Source organism: Xenopus laevis, chromosome 1S (genome assembly GCF_017654675.1).
Source record: "Xenopus laevis strain J_2021 chromosome 1S, Xenopus_laevis_v10.1, whole genome shotgun sequence".
Classification (NCBI taxonomy): Eukaryota; Metazoa; Chordata; class Amphibia; order Anura; family Pipidae; genus Xenopus; species Xenopus laevis.
The window spans coordinates 152,152,707-152,168,546 of record NC_054372.1 but is presented as its reverse complement, the minus strand read 5'-3'; the positions used below and the strand labels follow the sequence as shown (position 1 = coordinate 152,168,546).

General features: G+C 37.0%; 1 protein-coding gene across 3 annotated transcripts in view; it reads right to left on the bottom strand.

Moving 5' to 3' along the window:
• The window catches only part of rph3a.S (rabphilin 3A S homeolog), a 107,669-nt gene that overhangs the window by 38,521 nt on the left and 53,308 nt on the right, over positions 1–15,840 (bottom strand). For all 3 annotated transcript variants that reach the window (XM_041575587.1, XM_018237522.2, NM_001093283.1), the window contains 2 exon segments: positions 2,814–2,943; positions 677–760 (listed from right to left, as the gene is read on the bottom strand). In XM_041575587.1, the coding sequence (XP_041431521.1) occupies positions 677–760; positions 2,814–2,943 (214 nt within the window).

The window sequence follows — 15,840 nt, the reverse complement described above, 5'->3', positions numbered from 1 at the left end:
CCAGTATCTGACTGAGGTGCCAGGGGCCAACTATAAAAACTTTGACTGCAGGCCTACTCTCCAAACTATTTAATCTTCTTTGACTTTCTGTTTTCTCTTAATTGCTTCTCCTTACCTACTGCCATCTAAACTTCCCTCTTTGTTCACATTTAGAAATGAGGAATGGACATGGTATGGGCATACAAGGCAGATGATAGGGTGAGGAGGAGGGCTCACTGGGAGTTTTCCTGGTATGTTGCACTTGTGAAATCCATTGCCTGGGTTACTACATCAAACCCGCAACCCATAGTGATGGGCGAATTTGCGCCGTTTCGCTCCGCCAAAAAATTAGCGAAATTCGCGAAACGGCGTATAATTTGCGAAATAGCGCCGGCGAATTTTCGCGGGCGTTTCGCGAATTGCGCAAATTCGCCGCGAATTCGCGCCTGACGAACAAATTCGCCCATCACTAGCCACCCATATTATTTTGTCAAAAACATTGCTTCAGTGTCGGGCCAATACATTTCTTAAGCATAGGGGTAAACTGATTGATCATAGAGAGAAAGGGTATAGCCATAGATATTTGCACAGGCTCGTTTAAATGATAAACTAGTCACAAAATACTCTGCAACACTCTACCAATTCATGATATTTTAAAACCATTGTCTTCCCCATCTGCACATAAATCAATACTGACCTCCCGCTGCTCACTGCATATTTTGCACAGATATATGGAATGAGGACGACTGTTGGTCTGCACACCACATTTTGTGCAAACATTCTGCCAATAAAGCAAACAATCATTTTAGGTATATTTAATTTCATTTATGTGCAATACGATAAAGAAGAAAAGAATTTGTGTTTAAGCTCATAACAAAGGTTGGCTGCAGATCTAGAGATCTGGCCAATAACATTTCTGCATTCCAATAATCAGTACATGAATTGCTATTCCTTTTGTTTGCACAACCACAATTGTCTTAAAAAATGCCCCTTAGGAGGTTATTTACTAAGCTCCAAATTGTGTTATAATAGGCTTAAAATAAAAATCACAAATTTTTCGGAATTTATTAAGCCCCGAGGGCTAAAAAGCCCGAATATAAAACTACAGCATCTCAAACCTGTCGAGGTTGCATAAAAGTCAATGGGAACAGTCCCATTGACTTTTGGTTGTGTCGGGGGTTTTTGGGCAATTTCACAATGTTTTTGGAGCTTTCGGAGGAAAACGTCGAAAAATTTTGAGTTTTCAGTGAAAATTCACGAAAAAAAACGTGAAATTCTGAGATTTTTCCGCAAAGGTAATTTTCGGGAAAATGTAATAATAAATAAGCGTGGAAAACCGAGGGGGTTAGATCAGAGTCTGTAGCAGCCGATACTGAGATAAATTCGGACCTTGATAAATAACCCCATTAGTGTCAACAGTTTTTCATTTGTATTACATAACTGCAGCCTTGCATTTCATTTGTATAATAAAATCCTTAGCTGTATATGTAGATATTCTGCTAAGGGACATTTTCTAGGTCACAAATACAGCAAAAGCATTAAGGAAAGGGGTTTAATCTATGTTGACATTTTAATAAATTATCTTCATTATCCATGAGTCAACCTCACTGTGGAAAGCATCAGCCCAGGCTCAGTATTCATGGTGCTACTATGCAGAATGTATAGCTTTATTTCTTTCAAAGCTTTATTTCTCATATTATGTGATATTTTAAGGTTAGGGATCTGTGGCTATTAGAAACTACAAGTCAGAGCATTCAATAACAGCTTACAGATGTTCAGTAGTTCACAACAGTTGGAGGGCCATGAATTTGAAAGACACATACAGTAAGTAGTTAAATGTAGGTGTTGTAATTAATAAAGTATAAGATACATGGAAACCAGAATTTGGTTTAGCATTTAGACAAATAAGAACACTTTTATGTGAGATATAAATTCAGCCAACACCTTAATGGTGTTTGGATTTGAATCTTAAGCCTTAAAGTCTTGTGAATTCAATGGATAGCAAAATTCAATGTGCAAAGTTTTCTGATTCTGTAAAATCCCAAATTTCGGCAGAGAATTCACAGGTTGACAAGTTACAAGCAGATAAAAGTACCAGGTCTAAGGGAGTGTGATCCTATTGTAAGGGAGCATGCCAAGCGAAAGTTACTTTATCAGAATAAAGATTAACGAGGAAGAATCATCATTTTAACTAGTTAGGAAAGGTTAGGAAGGTTAAGAAGCAGTAAAGCTGGATGGAAAAGGTATCCTAGCAACCTTGTCTTCTATCCCTTAAATATATAGAAATGTTTGAGCATAGGGAGGGGTTGGAATTACACAGTTAGGACTGACAAAATATCATTATACATCCAATCAAATGGATGAGTGCAACAACAGGAATAAATGTAAAGGTCTCAGTGTAAATCAGAGAGAAGGAGGTACTGTAGATTTAAGAGAACGGATGATGAAGAAGAAAAAGAAGAGCATTATTATCCTTTAATTATAGAGGTACCAACATACTGTTCACATCAGTCCCTGCCCCCTGTGGAGCTTACAATATCATCTCATCTCCTATCACATTCATACAACCCATAAAACACATGCACATACAAACACTAGGGCTGATTTGCTTGAGATCTACTTAATATATGCACAAGGAGAACATATCAATTCTATGAAGATTTAATCAGAATTAAACGGAGGCAAGCCAGCAATGATAACTACTACACTTCTGTGCTGATGCGTGGTTCTTATGTCCTTTTAGTTTGCTGCACTGAGATCTTCCATATCCTTAAATGACATTTAACATGTAATAAAAAGATGGATAGTTCTTAGATGGCATGTGTTATCATTACCTTTTTGCAATCTTCACATACTACACACTTTGCTCCTGGCAGCCCTAATTGTTCCCCACAGAGGATACAACGATTCACCCCATCACCAGACACCGTTTTCCGCATATCTTCAAGATTGTCAACCAATCGACTGCAGAAAAAAAGGCAAACATTTCAGCTAGTGATATCAGGAATAAATGTCCCAAAACCTACAAAGTAATAGGCAGAAAAAATAACGTTGTAGCTAAAATGTACAGTATATATTATACATAATTACAACCATTAATAAAAATAAATGACTCATTTAAATCAGATAGATTGTTCTTTAACCCTTTAGTCTTGGAATTAAACAAATTACTTGCCCTTGAAAAACACTGCCCAGTTAGTGATGAAAGTCTCCAGTTTTCTGTTCTAATATGGTCTAACGCACAATTTTTTGATTATACTGGAGTCTGTCAAGCAATGCTCACTAGTTAAAAAATCTGTATCCCAGCATATGGTGCTTACCCTGAAAAGGGGGTGCTCCCCAAGTATGTCAATATAAGGACAAATTCGACAATAATAATCATTGCATAGGTATTCCTACCTTTCTCCCTATTCTTTTCTAAATCCTGAGATATATAATGTAAATCAGAAAGCCCTACAGTGTGTAACCTACATATAAAGCAAAGACCACCACATATCACAGTGGCACGCTATTCAAATAAATAAGTATTATACCCTTTTCCACTGAAATTTATGGTGATAATTTAGGGTGATATATTGTTATATAGTTCATCATGTGTGCGAAAAACAACGTTTGCTCCATCCATAGTTACCTGTGATGCACTAGTCTGGCATATAATGGCATGCTAACACTCATAAAATATAATGCAGCAATAAAAATAATTACCTGTTTTAATTGGTAACAGAGGGAATATTGCTTTAGACATTAAAGGGATACTGTCATGGGACTAAATGTATCAGTTAATAGTGCTGCTTCAGCAGACATCTGCACTGAAACCCATTTTTCAAAAGAGTAAACTGATTTTTTTTATTTTGAAATCAGACATGGGGCTAGACATATTGCCAGTGTTCCAGGAGCCCCCAGTCATGTGACTTGTGCTCTGATAAACTTCAGCCCCTTTTTACTGCTGTACTGTAAGTTGGAGTGATATCACCACCCTCCCTTTCTACTCCAGTAGCCCAACAACAGAACAATGGGAAGGTAACCAGATACTGTAGCAGCTCCCTAACACAAGATAACAGCTGCCTGACAGATATAAGAACAACACACAATAGTAAAAACTCATGTCCCACTGTGACTCCTTCAGTTACATTGAGCAGGAGAAACAATAGCCTGTCAGAAAGCAGTTCCATAGTGCAGCATTGGCTCTTTCTGAAAGCACATGACCAGGCAAAAGGACCTAAGATTGCTGCCTACACCCCAATATTTCAACTAAAAAAAATACACTTGTTGGTTCAGGAATGAAATTTTATTCGGTACAGTGACTGATTTAAAGTGGGAACAGTGTAATTTAGAAATAAAAACTACACAATAAAAATCATGACATAATCCCTTTAAGGGCATTTATCCCAACAATAATCTGACATTATATTGTTCATCTCACTTCAATTTCACACTTGATTTTAAGTTAACTGTTCTTTACAAGTTGTTATTAGTACTTGAGTTTGTGTTCATCAATGTGCCACAATGAGTATTGGAATATTAGTAGGTTACTAAGAGCATACACTAGGGCAAGATGCTGAGGAAAAATATAGGAAAGCATTACATAACTATAAAGCTTAGAGATCCTTCAAAGGAACTGCCAAAGGCTGTCATAAAATATTACAGCAAGGCAATTTCATGAAAGTTTGCAATTTATAGAGCAATGAGAAAGTTAAAGCCCTGGAGCTAAAACATATGGGGCTGTATGACAAGGGCTCTGAATGACCAGCAGCCAGAGTGCACTGGTTTATGTTTAGAGATTGGCAGAATCAAATGAAGCTGTAATTTGGTGAGAAACGATGAGTTAAGGCAGGGTAAAGCTGGGCTGGAGGTGGAGAAACAAAGTGATGTGATGTAAGGGGAAGGAGCAGTTCCCTTCCTTATCTTTTGAGCAGGTAGAAACATGAGGCAGAGCTCTCTCTGTAATATAATGTTATTAGCTACAGTATATACACATTAATTCCTCAGAATACTGCTGGCTTGTGGGGTGTTTTGGGCAGGCTGCCTGTTGTCTCTAGCTGTATATAAGCTGTTTTAGAGCAGTCATTCACTTAGGCAGCATGGAAGTCAGCCTGGGCCAAAAAAGGCATCCTCTGTATTATTCAGAAATCCAGGCTGTGACACTAAATTGTTGCTACTGCAATTCATCAGACTATACAGAGAGCTGTAATGGGAGTATACAGAGAGAGCTGTGTTGGTTCAGTTAGGAATAGTTGCAAGGCCTGAATACAGTAACTTTCCTAGGATTTGCTTTATTAAGTATGCATATTGCACTGTATTTCCATAGATATAGTTATTTGATTCAGCAGCCTGTTTTCAGATTGTTACCTCTAATTTTACTAGGCTTTTATGAAGTCTCTGATTTTATCTCTATATACATGACAAATCCATGCAGAGTTTCCAGGCTATCTATATATGTATTTGGACAAAATTCCAGCTGTCTCTAAGTGTACCCTGAGGCTGCACACGGTCATTTGCTAAAGGCTGTCATAAAATATCACAGCAAGGCAATTTTATAAAAGCTTGCAATTTATAAAGCAATGAGAATGGGTTCAAACATAATCCTTTTTAAAAACAACATGAATGTCAGGGGCCCATCGGCACCCAGCAGGGAAAGTCTGGACCAAGGAGGAAGCTTCAGGTAAATGTCCATGTTTGCAGCAACAGACAAGGGATCAGGAATAAGCGTAGTCAAATCCAGGCAGTAGTTCAATAGGTAGGCAGATAATTAGCAAAGTCAAGGTTCAGGCAAGGTCAAAAGTCCAGGAATACAATAAACATGTATTTAGGGACACCCAGGAGTGCTTGAAACAAATCCTATAGTCGGGCATTGAACCAACATCGTGGGCGTCTTTTTATTTTGAATTTGGCGCCAAAACACGGAGCCCCAAACCCATGCGCCATGGGCGCTGCCATCTTGGACAATTTTCTGCTGCTGGTGTATTTTTTTAAGATTATAAATATAACTAGCATATAACTTGCAGCATATTTACCCCTTAGAACCCTTTATCACACAACATCTTGAATTATTATTGATCTAGAAGCATGCATAGATTGAACAGAGGGATAAAAAATTAATTCACTTACATGCCACCACTTTTCACAGATATTGACTATTCATTGTATGTCACTTAATTAATATGTGCATGAGATTATTATTCTAATGTAGGAAGTGCATTTTATAAATTATACAACCTAGTGCTGATATTCATAATAATTTTGTACAAGCAATAGAGTAGACTACCAATCTTCTGAGCTACCAATATTAACAAGGGGCCTTCAGAAAACATATGAAGTCAAGAGATATAAACACATTTAAGAAGTAATATAGCAGTTGTTATAGTTCGCTCATAAAACCTACATTGCAATAATAAATGGCAGTGACAAGTCCTTATCGATTTAACTGGAAAAGGTTGTGAAAGATGAATATTTACACTGCAAGCCAGACACTATAAAATATCAAAAAAAATATTAAAAATGAAAAACAAAATTGAACAGCGTGTTAATTGACAATGGATTTCTCTGGAGATGAAAGTATAAATCACAATTTCACAGATGCTTTTTGTGCTTCATGTGCATTGTGACCTACATCCAGCAGAACAATAAAATGATGCACAGAACGGCTTAGTAAGATGTTACCATATAGTGAACCATTTGAGCTACAGCAAAATAAAGCTCTGAGACATGTTAATCCACAAGAAAAATAATCCAAGGATCCTTAAACACATTTTGACTTGGCTTCTCGCGGACTTGTGAATTGTACTTCTACAGTATCTCATAGAAAAGAAAAAAATATAGCACTATTCAAATGAAATCACTACCTCCAATTCAGTATCAAATCACAACATACAAGATGGAGTACTTTTACCCAACCCTACATGGCAATAAAAGTTTCCTAAAGAAATACAGAACATTGTGTCATTCTGATTTAGGAGTAGCAGGAGGGGTAGCCCATATCAGTGCCTTGTCGCTTGTTGCAATTTAACATTTTTCTTTTTCACTTGAAGATAGTCATCCAACTGGCTTTTTGTCAATTCAGAATGACCTGTCCAAGAATATTTGTGGTTTTATTCGCTGGAGTCTTACTCCAATCAGCATAATCTGTAGTAAAACCAGTATGTCGAATCAGAGACCTCATGAATGTAAGGTGTTGATTGTATTAGCATGATTAGAACTAAGAGGTGTTATTAAACTATCTAGGCAGAGGTGCTAAAATAGCATTGTATGTTGCAGACAATAGTTGTTGTTCCCCCCATCTATGTTCAAACTTGGTTTGAAGTTTGAACCTCCTCCCTGTCCAGAATGTGAATTTGCCAGTCTTCAAAATCTGTCATTTTTAATCCTAATCCTTTTGTAATTATCATATAATTTGAAGGCAAAATCAGAGGCTGGGGTTTTCATTCATTAGGATGACAATCAGGTTTGAGTGAGAGACCCTGTTTTATTTAAAGAACAGGAATCCAGCAAAGCCTGATCAAACATACAACACATTTGTGGATGTGTATCATAGCTCAAACAAAGGAGGCATTTGAGGATCTCAGATGCCCATAATGCTGGAAAAGGTTACAAGACTATCACTAAAGAGTTTGGACTCCACCCATAAACAGTCAGACAAATGGAGGAAATTTAAGACTGTTGTTACCCTACCTAGAAGTGCTCACCCATCAAATATAACTCCAAATGCAAGGTGTCTAATAGTCCAAGAGATTGCAAAGGAACCCAGAGTAATTTCTCACATTGGTGAATGTTGATGTTCATGAGTCCACCATCAAGAGAACACTGGGCAGCAATGGTGTATATGGCAGGGTAGCAAGGAGAAAGCTAATGCTCTCCCCGGTTACAGTTTGCTAAAGATCTCGTAGACAAACCAGAAGGATACTGGAATAATGTTTTGTGGATGGATAAAGCCAAGATAGAACTTTTGGGCTTAAATGAGGAGCATTAAATTTGGAGAAAGAAAAACCCTGCATTAAGAACCTTATCCCATCTGTAAAACATGGTGGTGGGAGTGTTCTGTTTGGGCCTATTTTGCTGCATCTGGGCCTAGACAGCGACGATATATATATATATTAGTATATATATACTGTAGTAGTATAGACGTTTCAGCTACCAAACTTTAGCCGTCATCAGGACAGCTAAAGTTTTGTCCCCGAAACGTCGAGGAAAAAAAACACAGCCTTTGTGGCTTTTGCATGACAGACATGTGAGTGTATTTTTTCTGATATAATACATATAGTAGTATATATATATATAGTTCAACAAGATGCTGTCACTCTTGAAAAAAAACTATTTGTATGCCTGGGTGCAGGGTCAATGAAAAACCTCCATCCATTAAGAAAGATCCGCACTCACAGGTCTTAAAATTATAAGAGAATTTTATTTATTAAAAAGCTAAGTACATTCAACATGCTTTCCATTTAGTTTAGATACACACACTTCATATACTAAAATCCTCACCTATATACATCATCATTACTTGTACACATAGCAACAAACAGAGGTTATAAACAAGACGAAATGTAACACTGTTCTACTTGTTTCCATCCTTTAACATTTTCTTACATAATCAATAGTGGAAACAGACACATTACCAGTGTTACTAATGTATCATGGGGCTCATAAAGTGAACAGCCTCTGAGTAGTAGAATAAGTGCATGTAGGGTGATAGAGAGCCGCAAAGGGACTAAGGCCACAGTGAGTCATAAGTATGGTTAAGTGCAGCGATTGAACCAAAGTGGAATATAGTGCTATATCTGTAGGAAATTGGGAAGATCATAAGATTTAATAGCTGATTTAATGATTTAATGACTGGGAGATGTATATCATCGTGTTAGACTGTAAATACTCATTCAAAGAATGATATATTAGTAACAATTCCGACACAAATCCTTTATGTTTTTTGTGCCGGGGTCCCTTTTTTTGAAGAGTAAGCTCTAATATACAGTATCTTTTAAACCAAAGGAGCCCCTCCACCCCTAATGCTGTATTACACCTACAGTATCAATAAAGATCTGGCTCGTACTTTAAGTGAAGAGGGAAGTTGTCTGAGAGGGGGATAGTGAAGATTCATTTACTATTTCATAATAATTAAAGTGATTGTGTTTAAAACGTTTCTTATTGCCATGATGTGCAATTTATTCAACTGTTTCACTTGAAATATAGTGCCACCATATTTTGTATTTTTATTATTTTCATTTTTATAAATCTGGACATATAAGACATTTTAAAACACTGAACATTTGACAGCACTAAGAATGTCTAGGCAAAGAACATCCATTCTGGGCTCACTTATCGTACAACCTCTAACAATGGATATTAAGAACATACTGCTAAAAATAGCAAGCGAAAAGTAAAATGTAAGGTTGATTTAAGGAACATAGAGATTGCAACTGTCAGGGTTGGCACCCTAAATCCAGAACCGATGTCAAGCACCCTGGTCTTGGCTCGTGCTTCTGCCTGTAGCAGCTGCCTTTTGGCCTCGGGAGGAGCCCCCGGCTACTCAGATGCCGCCAGGTCTTTAATGAGAGGTGCAAGGCGAAGGGTTCTGGACAGGCAAAGGGGCACAACTGAATGCAAAAGTCTTTGGGCAGAAGATCGCGGTACAAGGCGTTAGACAGAATCGTAGTCAGATCAGGCCGGGTCGGGGCAGGCAGAGTAGAAACCAAGTCAGGCAGGCAAGGGTCAAACCAGGAAGTAAATCAGAGGGATTAGCAGAAGAGGTAGTCGGATTTCAGGCAGGGGTCAGGATCCAGAAGTCAGAATAGTCGAAAAGTCAGACAGGGGTCACAACAGGAATCAAGAAACAAAAATACAAAGTAGCTCAACGCTCAGAAGCACCAGGAACAAACTCCTATAACGGGCAGTGTGAAAATACAAAATACCTCTTTAAATACATTTGAATTTCGCGCCATTGCTCACTGGCGTCATGCGCCTATATAAACAGGCGCCCTTAGTTACCGGGTAGGAGCAGGAGAGGAAGCGGCTCATGCGGGCGTCCCCGAATTCCCCCCACTAGACCACCAGGGTATGTTTTTGTTACAGCAACTGATGGAACCCAGCACTTCAAGAATGCTAGAATTAATGTCATTCATGGGGGAGACCACTGTGCTGGGGAGCAGCAAAGACCCTAGAAGTCTCTAGAGACATATTCAATTACAGGATAATTTCTGTATAATGCAGTTCCTTCCAAAGATCTGCTGGAATTTACAAGAATTTACAAAAAGTATAACTCTATCTTATTCTATTTCAGGTAATTTGCAGAAACTTGAATTTCCCTATAAAAAGAATCCAATTTATCCAATTCAATTTATCCTATGAAGACATCAAGCTGTGCTATTAATAACAAACTAGTACAAATGGCCCTAACATGGGTGCATATTTTTATCCAGCAAAAGCCTATGCTATTTTGAGCACTGTATGATGAATATGCGGAATATAAATTGAATTTTTATTAAGGCCATGCTAGACCACATCAACAGACCTGTCAGGTAAAAAAAAAATGAGAAGCATGCCAGATGTGTCTTTAAAAATTTATACTGTGCAAAACTGAATGCCAGGAATAGCTAATGGTTTTCAAAAAAAGGATACAAGATTTAACTGTTGTATAGATGGGAAACTGCTAGTAACCCAACTGCTATTTGTGTTTCACGGACAGGAACTGTACAATTAGAAACAGCAGGCAACTAGTAACAGCACTAAATAAGCAAATGTATTTTTCACTCTTTTGAAAATGATCAGACAGAAAAGGCTAGTACTATTTAAAACTGCCACTACAGTAGCGATATCTATTAAAATACAAATCAAAGAGAATGTTCCTTACATGCCCTCTGCGAAGACAGGTGATTGTGTGTAGATGAAAAACATCCACTTCCATTAGTTTCAAACCCAGACCAGACAGCATCTCTTTGGGCTAGCTATGACATTTGAAATGTTGTTCTTCAAGAAATACCCCCAAAAATGTTTATATTAAAATCACCCTAAGCTCTCTAGTAAAGGTGAAAATTCTATTTAGTGTACTATACTGGCTAAGTGGCAACCCTAGAAACAAATTTAAAAAAAATGCTGTTGGATATTGTAGTTTTATTTTGGATTAGTGTAGCACTTGCATACTGGAAAAGATACCACTGTGCTTGCAGTCTGTTTTTAAATGGAAAATACTGTGATGAGCCCACTTAGCCCATTTCCAGCTCCCACCAATCCATATGTGTAACATATTCACAGCAGGTCTGTTGAACGAGATAAGGTGCAATACAGAACAATAGCTCTCTATTGTCAAGACAGAATCTTAATTTAGAAATGCAGAAGCTAGAAGCACAATGATGCCGAAATTATTAAAAAAGCAAACAACAGGCAAATAATCAAAATAAGGTTCAATTTGTCATAAAAACGTGTTCACCTACTTACAGCTTGTGCGTCATTGGTTGAACATTAGGGTAGAAAAGCATTTTAATGGCAAAAATCTTTATGAAAAATACAGTATAAAAAATTGGTTGGTTGGTTGGAAAACCATATTCTATATAACCCTTTAAATAGGCCAAATAATAATCTATTTTGCAAAAACAGCTTTCTTTACTGGTTCTCCAACAAGGACAACATTTTCCCAGGACTGCTCAACTCTACTACCAAGACTGAGGTTAAAAACGTTATAGTATTGATTGTCCGACATTTGCTTACTGTACCTCTAGAGTGAGTGCATTCGACAAATGAGCAAAGGACAATATAATGATGAAGGAGGAGGGCTCAGAAACACTAATTCATTGTAAATCGGATGCATATAAAGGGTTGGCAAAATAAATAATAAAAGGTCCCAAACTTTAGATTAGTAGTAATTTGTCTTATGTACTGTATAAGGCTCATGCATCGGTTGTAGGTGCAGAACCCTCTTGGCAGCGATAATTCGTTTTTCAACAATTTTTCAAAACTCAATCATTAATAGGACTCACTGTTGGAGCTGAACACTGAACTTTAGGACTTTAGTTCCATTTTAAAGCATACAGTGGGGGTTATTTATCAACACTGGGCAAATTTGCCCATGGGCAGTAACCCATGGCAACCAATCAGATTGCTGCATTCATTGTACTGCTTGCAGCTGGCTTTAAAAAGTTAATCACTGATTGGTTGCTATAGGTAACTGCCCATGGGCAAATTTGCCCAGTGTTGATAAATGAGCCCCACTTAGTATCTCTGAATTTAAGAGCTTCTACATTCATGTTGGTATTCCAATTATTAAAATAAAAATGTATTCTTTTATGCATTACTAGTTTATATTATATAAAATTGCAATTAATTATTGTTTTCTTATTTGGTGGCCTGAAAGACCAAGTTATGAATGGCCCAAGAGAAGAAGGGGTGTAACAGCCTCCAGAATCTTTGCATTTACTTGTCAGGTGGTAATACTACAGCCCATGTTTGAACCCTTTGTTTGTACTCCTGTGACTCTAGTTGCTTTTGTTTGTAACAATGATCATCTGTTCATTTACTTGTTCTGATTAATATTGCAATATAATGTATTACTATTGTTACTGCAGAGGTGCCCATAATTACTGACATGGGTTCTACTTTTGCATGAAACTGTCATGTCACAGTCTGTAAAGGCATTACACTCCACTGAAAATGTAACTTCATTGGATGTACCTGAATAAACAAAACCCATGTCAGAGGCCATTGTTTTAAAATCATAATAATGGGAATTGCCCAATATGGTGAACCAATGGAATTGTAAAGGACAATACTGAGTTGCTGGAATCTACAGGTTACCGGCATGAGTTCTACTGGCAGATTATGCCTTTTGGTGACCTCTAGTTTACTTCATGTGTATCTTGTTTATTTTTTTAAGTTTTCTCTAGTTTTAGTAACCCAAAGGTCCAAATCCAGGGTGGGTGAGACAAATTATTGGTCAGCTGAGCTGGATACACAACAGTTATACTAAAATCCAATACTATACTATACTATAGTAAGTACATTATTTTTAATAAAAGGGATAATGAAAATGACATAATGATCAAGCTGCAGATTTATCAAAGGTCTAATTTTGAAGTTAACTGATTTTTTTTATTATTAGAGTTTTTAACTCTAATAATTCTGCCCCTAAGAGTTATCTGTAAGTTGCAAAGACATATCTAAAAAAAATCTTTTGAAGCACTATCTACTGCTGTTTTTAAAAAAAAAATGTATCCACAACTGTTATCTGTATATTGCAAGATTAATCCCTCCAGTGTTTTGCATTAGTCCAATAAGGTTTCTGGTTGCCTCTAATTGGGCATAAAGAAATGTGGAATCCATGTAGATGAGTTCAGATATAAATACAGTAATAGGCTCAGTGAGCCACAGTTATTTTTATATAAGGAGCAGAAATATGCCCTGGTAAGAGAACATGAAAAATGCACAATTCTCTAAGAGACCAATTTATAGCCTAAACTTCCTCTCTTCAAACTTGGCACCAACACTGCACCTGAGAGAGCCTTGAAATTATATATTTATACATAATAGAAAGTGAGGTCGCCAATCTGCTTACTATATCGCATAATGTATAACCACTACTTTGGAAAATACCAGCATTAATAATGTATACATATTGCAGTTGCTTTTTATAGAGTAAATGCCATCACTGGAAGCAGAGAAAATGTATCTAGGTTACTGGCAGAATGTATTTAACACCATGAAACAACCCACTCCTTACACTGCAATACAATTTCATGGAAGTCATAAATAATAAACTCCCCTTGTTAATAATATATTTATATAAAGTCTTTTCTGGTATATTTTGGTAACTTACATATTGCCACAGTTCATTGTTCCTGCATGACTCTAGCCTGCTCTATGTGGAGTTTTGTATTGGTATTTGAGCCAGTACAAGGCTCATATTAGAGATAGGGAGGCTACATAAAAGCAGAAAGGAAATAGCCTATCAGAAACATAAATTAGGCTGGGGAATATTTACCCTACAGGCCCCCAAGATTATGTGCTTAGAGTGGTAACTTTATGGGTGTACACAAAAAAAACCTAAAAAGTTCATAACAAAAGAAAAACATAGGCCTCAATCAGTGAATTGGGGGATAACATTTCTAGCACTGTAAGTTTTAGTATAAGAGTAGCTAAAGAACCAGACCAGAATGTAGACCGTTGCTGCTGGGCCCAAGGATGGCACAACACTAAAATGATTCATTATTACAGTATGTGGTAGTCCTGCATTTCATATAATACTTACTACAGTCCACCCTAAATTACTGGCAAGATGCTATTCCCTGCAACACCTGTCATATCCTTAAGTTTGCTATTCTCTATTTTTTCTCAGTTACGATTCATATTGTTTTTATTTGTCTCTTCTTGGTCAACCCGCCAGTCTGTTGCATTTTTTCTCGCATCTAGTAGTTTTTGTATTATCTATGTACGTACTTCTTTTAATTGATTTCCAAACATTTTCTCATTCCCTAAACATAATTTTATTAATTTAGAGTACTTTAGAAGACAAAACAATAGAGAAGCCTACAATTCACAATACTTCACTGGAAATGTAGATGTCAGTAGAGAAAGCATGGGAAAAGGAAAACTATACCCTCAAAATGAATATTTAAGCAACAGAGTTTACATCATATTAAGTGACATATTAAAGAATGTTACCAGACTAGTATATATACTTAAGTAAATATTGGCCTTTTACATCTCTTGCCTTGAACCACCATTTCGTGATGGTCTGTGTGCTGCCTCAGAGATCACCTGACCAGAAATACTACAACTCTAACTGTAACAGGAAGAAGTGTGGAAGCAAAAGACACTCTGTCTGTTAATTGGCTCATGTGACCTAACATGTATGGTTTGTTTGGTTTGTTTGCGTGCACTGTGAATCATATGATCCCAGGAGGCGGCCCATGTGTTTTTAAAATGGCAATTTTCTATTTATGATTACCCAATGGCACATACTACTAAAAAAGTATATTATTATGAAAATGGTTTATTTACATGAAGCAGGGTTTTACATATGAGCTGTTTTATGCAATATCTTTTAATCAAGACCTACGTTGTTCAAGGGGTATAGTTTTCCTTTAAGCGCTCTAAAGCAGAAAATAATGCACTGCTTTACTGCCAGGATCTAGATACATTTTTGGATGCGTCTTCTCTTGAGCTGAAAAGCATGGAATTAAAAAAAGTCTAAAATCCAGTCTGTACCCTTGTTTTATAAAAGTTTGTAAGAAGGTCCTTAGGTCATTATTGGGTAGATAAATAATAACCTAAGCATGGCCAAACATTACAAACTGAAGAGCAGCATCTTGGAATGGTCCAGTCATAGGACACCAAATATATTTGTTTTAACCAAATGACCAATGGTTTCTAGAAAACATTAACAAGAGACACCTTCTACTCTAACAGCATCTAATTTTAGTTTATTTCAGCAAAATTGGTTGATCCAATCATGATAATATTTGTGCCTTCAAATAGTGTTGGCTTCATATGTGCCTGTAGCTAATTTTACAATGGACTTTTTTTCTTACATTGGATTCACTTGAAATTATTGCATATGCCTGTGTTAGTGGAAATACACTAAAGTCATTTTAATTCCATTTTCTCTGCTTGTCAAAGAGATAAGATATATTGTGGATCACACTTCTACCCACACTGGCCATTCACAAAGAAAAGGTTAAAATCTGCATTTGTATTAGAGCAATATATGATAGCCACAGCAGTGAGGTGAAGACTGCAAAGCTTTAAGACATGGCAGAAAGATTTCATTGCCTGGAGAGATGGGCTGTCAGTGGCTTCTTGCTTTTTAATAAAGTCAATTTATGATCTTTCTTTCACTGCAGTTTGGTCTGTCATATACTTTAGGAAACCTGCAGCGCAGGA